General features: G+C 31.5%; 1 protein-coding gene across 6 annotated transcripts; it reads right to left on the bottom strand.

Moving 5' to 3' along the window:
- Window positions 1–2,364: 2,364 nt before the first annotated feature.
- Window positions 2,365–9,361, bottom strand: LOC145616564 (uncharacterized). Of its 6 annotated transcripts, none has more exons than XM_081671315.1 (7): window positions 9,174–9,359; window positions 8,872–9,043; window positions 6,112–6,195; window positions 5,943–6,020; window positions 5,699–5,816; window positions 4,876–4,955; window positions 2,365–2,706 (listed from the first exon to the last, which is right to left on the bottom strand). In XM_081671315.1, the coding sequence occupies exons 2-5, from the start codon at window positions 9,025–9,027 to the stop codon at window positions 5,712–5,714; spliced, it is 423 nt and encodes a 140-aa protein (XP_081527441.1). In that variant the 5' UTR covers window positions 9,028–9,043; window positions 9,174–9,359; the 3' UTR covers window positions 2,365–2,706; window positions 4,876–4,955; window positions 5,699–5,711. The 6 variants fall into 6 exon arrangements, with proteins under 6 accessions (XP_081527441.1, XP_081527442.1, XP_081527438.1 ...); XM_081671316.1 differs by having other exon boundaries at window positions 4,876–4,950; XM_081671312.1 differs by having other exon boundaries at window positions 5,664–5,816; window positions 9,174–9,357.
- Between the last annotated feature and the right edge of the window lie 791 nt (window positions 9,362–10,152).

Here is a 10,152-nt window from a genome sequence, read left to right as displayed (position 1 = left end):
GAGAAAGTTCTTGTAGTAGGGATATAATAGCATCTTATGATGCTACAGTTGGGTGATTTTATTGGGAGATTAGGGAGGAGTATAATCATTATGATTAATTACTTATTCCCTCCGTCCTTAGCTTACGTATTGTTTCATAAGTTTTTTTTCACAATCTCTTAGACGCGCCTAAAATTATTAATGTATTTACTTATGTTTATGTAAAAATTATTTAAAAATTTCTACAAAAAAGAAAAAAAAAAAAAAAAGGATTACACACGGTTATATTACTAATATACAGTATGAAATAATGGGGTAATCTTTTAGAGATGAGAAAATAATTAATAAGAATAAGAAAATATTAATTAGTACTATATGCTTTTGGGGATAATTGAATCTAATCTTTTGTGTTGTAGTGTGATGATGGAGTAGGGTTGAGAATGTGGGGGAGAAGTACAAGGGGGGTGGCAGATATCATGTGATATATGGAAGAGATGAAGAGTATTATTTTCTAAATATGGAATTTAATAAATATTAATTGGAGTGTGGGTTTATAAAGGAATCCTATAATAGTCACCCTTTGAAAAAAAAAATTGCAACTTGATTTCTTGGATGCTTATGGTCTTTTGGTGAATAATTGAATATGCTTATCAATGTCAAGATTTTAGTTTTTTCTTTTAATAAAACTAGAAATATTATAAGTACTTCATATATCCTAGAGGTTTTTTGTACTCCGTTATAGTTATAATTTATAACTGGCCATTTTAATTAGTCGATCTCAAATCTTGTTCCAAAAATAATTACAATACTCGACCATGATCTGATATTAGACTTAATAACGCCAATAATTAGATTTAATTTAAAATGGTAGATGTATAGTTAAAATGCTCAAAATCTAATTTCTTAATTAGAAAGGCATTGTATTTAGTCTTTTTCCCATCTAACAACAAAGATAGCCTAAGACAAATTCATATATATATGCTCTATGCATATACATAAATATGATGTTAATTAATGGTTAAATGGTTAATATATCACTTTGCTTTCAATTATGTACACAACCACTCATATCATTTTCAATTGCCATTGACAGGACAACAACAAATTTCATGTCTGAAGTTATCACCTATTATGATAGAAATTTTGGATTATAAGAAGCAAATACAGTAATTAAATATTATTGATTACAAAAATTAATTTTAATTTAACTAGAATTTTGGAATTTCATGGGAGAAGGACATGCATGAGTACACACGTGCAATGTTTTCCTAAAAATGACACCTCCCTAACCAACAACATTGATTGAAATCATCAGTTAAAACTTAAGCAATCATATAATAAAAGATTATTATTATAAGATTATATTATATATATAGTTAATTGTAAACTTCGAAATTAGGGTTGGTTTTGAGTATCAATCTTGGATTATATGTCTAAATCCAAAGAAAGAATGTATGTATTATGAGTACGTAACGCCAAATATGTTTTCTAACTCAACCCTCAAGGCGAATCCGATGCTTCCTGCATGCATGTATAATCTATTGTTTTATTTTAATATATATACATTAAAAAAAATAAAGAATAAAAATAATTATTGTACACATTGTCTGTGTCTCATAATGGATCTGGAAACATACATTTAGGGATTCTCTCTCCCTTTAATTAAATTCATATATTTTAGTGCATATCACAAAATTTTGAGAAGAAGAATTCTTTGTTTTAATATTAACTAGTTGAGCCATCGCGCGCGATGCGCGCGATAGCCCAATAAACACGAATGGACTGTTGTTATTAATTTTAATTTATAATTGATGAATTACTAATTCGATTTATTTGTAGGTTGCGTTATGGGTTTAGTTTTGAAAATTGATGTTAAATTCTTTAAGCACGTGGTAGCCCAATAAAGTAGAACCAAGTATTGATAATTTGTAGTGTAAGCAAATGAGTAATAGTAATTGCTATAGTTATTGTTCGAAAATATTGGTATTGTGAAGAAAAAAAGGTGTTTTGTAATTAGCAAAAGCGTGGAGAAAATACAAAATGAACTTTCAAAGCATAATATGAATATATCTAGCTAAATGAAACTATAAGTATTAAAGTTTGATAGATTGGTATTCATATAAATTGCAAAGGGAATTTTGAAATAAATCACCATAATAAATAACAATAAAAAAAATAAAATAAAAAAACATGTCCAGTTTTCAGTAGAATAATTATGGACCATTTTCCTCTTAATTTTTTCAAGATTTTATAAGAGTATCAATCACTAAGACTCAAACAAGATATCAGATCTGCATGTAATAGTGAAAGGTAAGAACAAAATTCATTTATCAAGAGTGCCATTGATTGTATTCAGCCATACACAGTGCAATACTACAATGCATATACATGACAAAATGATAACTGATATTATGGGATGGTTCAAATGTTCAATACATTCGTGAATGACAATTAAACAGGTTAAGTACCTTTTCTAAGTAGCAAATAAATAGTAGTATAAATAATTGAAAGCAATAGGATACACATTTTTCTCAACTGTTCTATATATAGCATTGATAAACCAAATAGACATCGCCAAAAATCCTCATACAAAATAGTCATCTAATTAAGATGGAAATTTTGAGTCGCCTCTCAATATCACAAGATAGAAGAGTACTCAACTACTCATACTATAATATTAGTAGGTGATTTACACAAGTCCATGGGTAAGAAAATATCCAATTATTCCTGGGGAAAAAAAATGTAGAATAGGTAAGCAAAATTTTACCCAAAATGAGACATTTTCAACACCTGCAATAATCTACACTATTCATAAAATAAATTAATTACCAAATACGAAAATTATACAATACTCAGATGTTCATTAAACAATTCCTACGCTGTGTACATTAAATTATCTAATGAGAGCCACATTTAAGGGTATAGACAAGCAAGCACCCATGGTTCAACTTTTAAAATTGATACAAAGCTTATTCATTATTCTACGCACCCCTCTACTACACGACATATTAACAAGGCTTACAAGGACACATGATAAAACATTCATATGAATTCCAAGTATAAGCCAAGCAAGCATACAACACAATTAACTTCCCACAGTACACTCCTTAACAACATTGATTAATGAATGTCTAAGTCTAATATACATTATACCCCCAAACAGAATACAGTTACATATGATTGTATAACAGCTATTTACACCTATGCTTTCCTAGGATCACCGGAGAATTATCAAATATCTAATTGATGATTTAAGCATAACAAGAAAGCCAACAAGAATATACATGATATCCATCTTCCACAGTAAAACACCTATGATAAACACATATCAAATCTATCCTTTTATGTACAGCAAAAAAGACCAAAGAGCAAGAAGAGGACTCGGCTTATGGAAGGCGATATAACATAATTATCATCAAGGTGCAACAAGCATCATTTAGATTCTACTCATTTACATTTCCTTCTTTTACTTCTAATTCTAACTCCAACCTTTTGTTTAAAATTTTTTACTCCATTTCCTTCCACCCCCTCTCTCTCTCTCTCCCTCTCTCTCTTGCTCATCTAATCTAGTTTCACACTACATCCCCATCTCTCTTGCTCTCTCTTTCTCTCTCCCTCAACTAATCTAGTTTCACACTACCTTCCCATCTCTCTCTATCTCCCCCCTCCCTCTCTCTCTTGCTCATCTAACCTAGTTTCACACTACATTCCCATCTCTCTTGCTCATCTAACCTAGTTTCACATTACATTCCCATCTCTCTTGCTCTCTCTTTCTCTCTCTCTCTCCCTCAACTAATCTAGTTTCACACTACCTTCCCATCTTTCTTTCTCTCTCTCTCTCTCTCTCACACACACACACACACACACACATCTAATCTAGTTTCACACAACCTCATCATGTTTGTCTTTCTCATGCTCATGTAACACACTACATCCTCATGTTTTTCTCTATCTCTTACTCATCTAATCTAGTTTCTCACTACCTCCTCAATGTCTCTCTCTCTCTATCTATCCAACACACTACCTTCTCAATAATGTTTCTCTCTTTTTAACACACTACCTCCTCAGTATGCTAAAATAAGCAGTAAATTTATTATTGATGAACAAAGCCCAAGGCCCAAAAAGACAATCAGTGATACTATTAAGAGATGGACTGATGGACGAAGTGGAAATATTTATCCATGCAACCAACATCTATCACGGGGTATATGTTTGATAAGGAGTGTAGGTGGGATTGAAAAGTTTAGTACCAAACTCTCAAATTCCCATGTTTGTTAAGGGGTAAGGGAAACAAGAGGTTTTTGCTCCACCCAATTATTTCTAGTGTAATTTTGAGATAAGTAATTATCAAGGACACAAATAAAGAAAATTATGATAAAAATTAACAACAAAAAAATATTGGCAATATTAAATTTAGTAATTTGATTTAGCAATAGCATTAACTACACTCAATTCGTGTTTATTTTTAACTTTTGTTTATAACTAGTGTTTCTTAAGTACACTCAAAACTTAAAATAGGTTCAAGCTTTAATTCCAAGTTCAATCTTAGCATAATCTAGCATAATGGGCATCTAATTCCAAGTTTCAAATTTCCCCCCCAAAAAAAGGATATCAAAAATCTCAAGCTCATCAATAGGTTCAACCGCATACTCATCGCCGACGATGTATATATCTAAAGCAGTAAATCTCCTCAATTTATTATGGGTAATCTAATCCATGCGGTTTAACATGTCTTTCTAATTTTATAATTGATTTCAATAGTAGTATTTTTTCGATCCCAAGTATCTCTTTTTTAAGCCAAGAAAAATAACCCAGTTCATCCCACACATATATCCAATTAATCTCACATTATAACCAAATTACAGGGGAAAAAAAAAAAGCAAAAAAAAAATGTACCTTAATTGAGTGAGCAGAAGGCTACGATTCTCCATAGTTTTTCCGATCCACCCCTCTGATTTCAACACAATTAATCTGACCTAACAATAAAGATAACACAAAGCGATATACCCAACATAAAAAAACAAACATATGAATAACCAACATCAGAGTAACCCTTCGGAAAACATTTCAGCGATATTGATAGGCCGAGAGTAACCCACTTCCCTAACTCTCTGCATTAAGAGACTATGCCATCAATTATTTTGTCCTCTAAGTTATTGGTGATTTACAAAAGCAGGAACCAAGCATATTAAAACAACAGTCCAAACCACGAGTAGAAAAAGCAATCAACAGTGTAGGACAATTTATGAACCTAAGCAAAATAACATAACACATCTCTAATTATTCCGATAAAATACTCAGCATATATGGCACAGCCTACGAAACAACCACAACAAGTGCAAATGATAGCTTTCATTACAGCATAAATTTAATCAGAATTTATCAAAATTATCAGTGGCAAAAAGCATGTAGGCCATCATTTGTGTTTCCACTTTTACAATCCAGCTGTTTACTTAGCTTCTATGTTAAGTGATGGGTTACCAGGGATGAAAAACCCCATATGCTGAGATCCGAGATTTTTTTTAATTCTTCTAAATTCTATCAATTTGGTATTAGAATCTGGATTGCAATTTTTATTCATAGTTAACACACATTTACACATGGATTACCTATATTACAGAACGGCGACACTATGATGTGATAAATTTATGGAAAGAGAAATTACGAGACATTTTGTAACATACCAATAGACCATGAGTATAGCATGTCAAACCCATACATGAAAAGCCGGGTTAGTAAATCTGATTTTTCTGAACTTCTCCTCTGCTAGATTCTTCACCACATGCCTGCATAGGTAAAAAGTGCTGGAATGCTTTCTTTATGCTGGCATCCTCATCCTGGTTCAACAATCGTCAACAAAAAATAATAAGAATGAAGGCTATATTGTGAATTTGATATTCATGAAACATGTACATTCAAGAATTACAGTGCAAACAAGCAAAATCATTGAACACATGATTCACCTTATGATTCTTTTTTAAAGATCGAAGGCACTCTCTCATTTGCTCTGCTTTTGTATTAGGCTTAACTGGAAAAATACCCTGCAAGTCGTATATAAATACATCAAAATAATGGCAAATTCTAAATATATAGATTGACTTCACAGCTATGCCCATCTTAACAAGAATCCACCTTCTTCTCCTTAACTATGGGTTCAGAAGGTTTTGCAGCAATGGGATCTTCTGCAGGCAACCCAAGATTGCGTCTTCTTTCATCCTGTGAAACCAAGGGAAAGAAAAATGTCAGGTTACCACTGGTCCTCAATATTCAACTAAATAGATCCAATAATTTTAAGGCCGGAAACTTCAAGATGGCACTTAGAGGGTGAAACAGACAGTCCAGTAAAAAAAAAAGTGTGGCAGAGATCTTTAAGCTTGAAATCTTGCAATCAGGACCTTCTTTTCTAACTAAACTAATCGTAAAGGTATACAACAAGGCAGAAAATTGTTTTCTCTCATTATCTTCTTCAAAACGCTTTGCCTCAAGAAGTTTCTTTCCAATTCGAATCCTCTCCTATAGACATTTCAAGCAATTGTTAGAAGTACAACATTGAATGATATATTTTTTTTTCTTTGACAAGAACATTGAATAAATTAACTACTCGCTTTGCTAGAACTTTTATACTATTGTTTTCAAGACATAGTGAAATAACAATCAACATTTTAAAAGTTATCGAATTATCGAACTTAATTATATGATACTTTCCAATTTTTCTTATGAAATGCTTGACATAGCATTGAATTAACTCCGTTGAAAGAATGTACTATACAATAACCAAAATACAAATAGATAAACCAAGGCTAATAACAAATTACCATCTTATTAGATCATTAAGATCAACCACAAAATACAATCCACCATCTTAAATCACAATAATTATTCACACAATCCCACAATCAGTAAATGGATTGATATTTAAATTAAAGTGTGAGTGTGTTGGTTTTTTGTTTTTTTTTTTTTTTTTTGGGGCTGAGATGCTCAATAACACAATTAGAGTCCAAATCACCAAATAAACAAATCAGCCAAAAATTCTATCCACTATTTTTAATCACATTGATTATTCACATAATACCGCAATTGCTTATTGAATTGATGACTGAACTAAAGTGTTTTTTTTTTTTGCTGAAATTGTCAATAACACACAATCAGAGTCCAAATTATCGTCTAAACACATCAGCCCAAAATTCAATCCACTATCTTAAATCACATTTATCATTCACAATTTCACATAATCCCGCAATCACTAAGAGTTTTTTTGTTTCATAAATTCTCGATAAAACACAATCAGAGTCCAAATTACCATCAAAACAGATCAGCCAAAGATTCAATCCAGACTATCATAAATCACATCAATCATTCACATAATCCCAGATACATTGTAGTCTGGACATAGACATACCTCCCAGATACATACAAACCAACATAAGATTGATGTTAAAATACTTTGACACATATACCCAAGCAACAACACCCTATGCTTTGAAAAAATTCAGCCTTTAGCAATTAGTTCTTGCTTCAAAATGTGATTAAAAAAAAGGATGATTATGCTACCAATTCTTCATCAACCCCAAATATTATTGCCATTAGAGTATGTGTATACTGGGGAGAAGGAGGATAGAAAGTATGATTGAAAGGAGGATACTGATGAAGAAGCGAAGGCAAATATCTGTAATTGGTGCCATAGAATCCTTTTTTCTCATCTCAGGTCCAATTCTACAAAATAAGAAATACTCGAAGATTGGCGTCATATTTGAACTTGGAGTTTTGACACACTCTCGGTTAAGTATTGAATTGAGAAAAGAGAATCAGATCTGTTTCAATGATTGCTGCAATTTTCATGGCGGTTGAAGATTTTTTGCGAAATACCATTTTAATAAATACATTTCCCAGAGAGCATTTAGTTCCACAAATAAATGCACTAATTAACTAAAACAAATGCGGTATATCAGATAGGTGAATTTCAGGGTAAATAATTATTACTTTCACAGGGGTTGTCACCAAAGCACCTTAAAAAGATATATTAGACCACAAACAACCCAATTACCATACCTAAAGAGACTTCTCATCACAGACTCGCCCTCTAAAATAGCCTTGTAGCAATAGCATGCTAGCAACTCAACAACCTTCGCGTATTCTGGTATATGGATGATATTTTCTTTTGTTTTTCCATATCATTTTAAATCATCCCAGCATCCCACCATTACTACTATGTGCTACTCTTATCATCCATTTTCTATACCCATTGAATGGAATTTTCTTGCATCAATAATTGAGCATCTAGAGATTAAACCTTTGCAGCTTGGAGCTAAGATTCAATCACTAAAATGACCAACAAATCATTAGCCTTTACAATCCTTTTTTCAGCCAACACATTATCAACCCAAATTGTCTCAATTATTAAATTAAATTCCATTTTCATAGTTTCATACTAACATTAAAGTATTTGATAAAAAATTCCACTATCACCGTTCCATTTTAACATTAAAGCGTTCTTCAACACATTAGCAACAAAATTGACTCAATTATCAAAATTCCATTTTCATGCTTTCATCCTAACACTAACACTAAGTGTTTTACAACACAATAGCTACCAAATTATACTCAATAATCAAAATTTCATTTTCACATTTTTCGAAAAAAAAAATCATTTTCATAGTTTCATCCTAACATTAAAGGATTCTGCAGTACATTAACAACAAAATTCGACTCAATTATCAAAATAAATTCTTCTCCTATAGGAATATGAAGAGGAAATTTCTAACATGGAAATTTCTCGCTAAAAATAATTCAGTGATAAGAACTAATAGCTCAATAATCCACCTAAGAATAACTCTAAATTGACTATAATGACATTTAAAATAATATCCGATTAATAAGAAAAACAGATCTCACCTCGGAAGCTTCATCAATGGGGAAAGAAAGCTCACAATTAAGCTTTAATGGAGGAAAAAGGGGTGCACCGTGAAATAACATCATAAGCCAGATCTTCTTCTCCTTCTTCAAACATCCTTTTTCAACTTTCTCTTTGATCTTATTCAGCGAAAACATAATTAATGTAACCTCTCTGAAAATTAATCAGAATTTTTTTAATAGCAAAAATTACACAAAGGTGAATCTTAATCCCGACCCTTTACGATAATCCCTAGATTGAGAAGTTCAAATTCGATGATATAACAAAGAAACAAAAGTCTAACCTGCTTCAATGGAGAAGAAAGCTCAGAAGTCGCTTCAATGAAGAAGAAAGCTCGGAAGTCGCTTCAATGGAGAATCCAGAGTACACCTCTAAATGGAGGAGAAAGAAAGGGGTGCAGCGTTATGTTGGAAAATCAAAATGAAAGGGAAATGTAGTCAAACAAATGAGTGGAGGTGAGGAAATTCGGGAGAGGAAGAGGAAATTAAGTAGTTTTCTCCTTTGTTTTACAGTAGTCAACAAGGCAACAAGATAAAAAATAAAAAGAAAAAAAAAAGAAACAAGGGTAAAAGAGTCATTACACTGTAGAATTGAAACAGTAACGTGACTTCTGGGTTTTGAAAGGGTAGTGATAAAGATGATAGAATCCTAGTACTATATATACGGGATATTATTTTATATAAATGTATTATGACTGTATGAGAGTCATTTTGTTTACCATGGTAAGAGTTATGTTTTTTAGAACAAGATTAAATTTCGTCCGTGAATATATTGTGTATATAATAAGGGTTATTTTCATACTGTGAGAATGAAGGATTCAAGTGATGAGGAAATGAGCAAAATAATTCTACTATGTAATGTCATTATACAAGAGTAATTAATAAAAACGATTAAATGGTATCATGCAGTGGCGTATCCAGGAATTCCGAACTGTGGGTTCGGAATTTAAAAAAAACGATGATCATATATTAACTAAATATTCAATACATAAGTTCAATTTTTATTTTTTATTTTTAATTACAAATGGATGGATTTCACAATTATAAATAAATAAAAAAAGCATTTTTCGAGTTTTCATACTTTGAAAGCGTGCTAATACATTACTACTTCTATAAATCTATAATTCTATTGCAAAGAATCAATATGACACATTTAGAAAAAAAAAAAAATTCCCAAGTCCCCAATAAACACAAATTTAACAAGGTAAACTTCTTCTAATTATCAATTAAAAGACCAAGTAAAAATCTAAAATTCTAAGTTTC

Source organism: Chenopodium album, chromosome 26, assembly GCF_948465745.1.
Source record: "Chenopodium album chromosome 26, dcCheAlbu1.1, whole genome shotgun sequence".
Classification (NCBI taxonomy): Eukaryota; Viridiplantae; Streptophyta; class Magnoliopsida; order Caryophyllales; family Amaranthaceae; genus Chenopodium; species Chenopodium album.
This window is presented reverse-complemented; position numbering and strand designations above follow the sequence as displayed.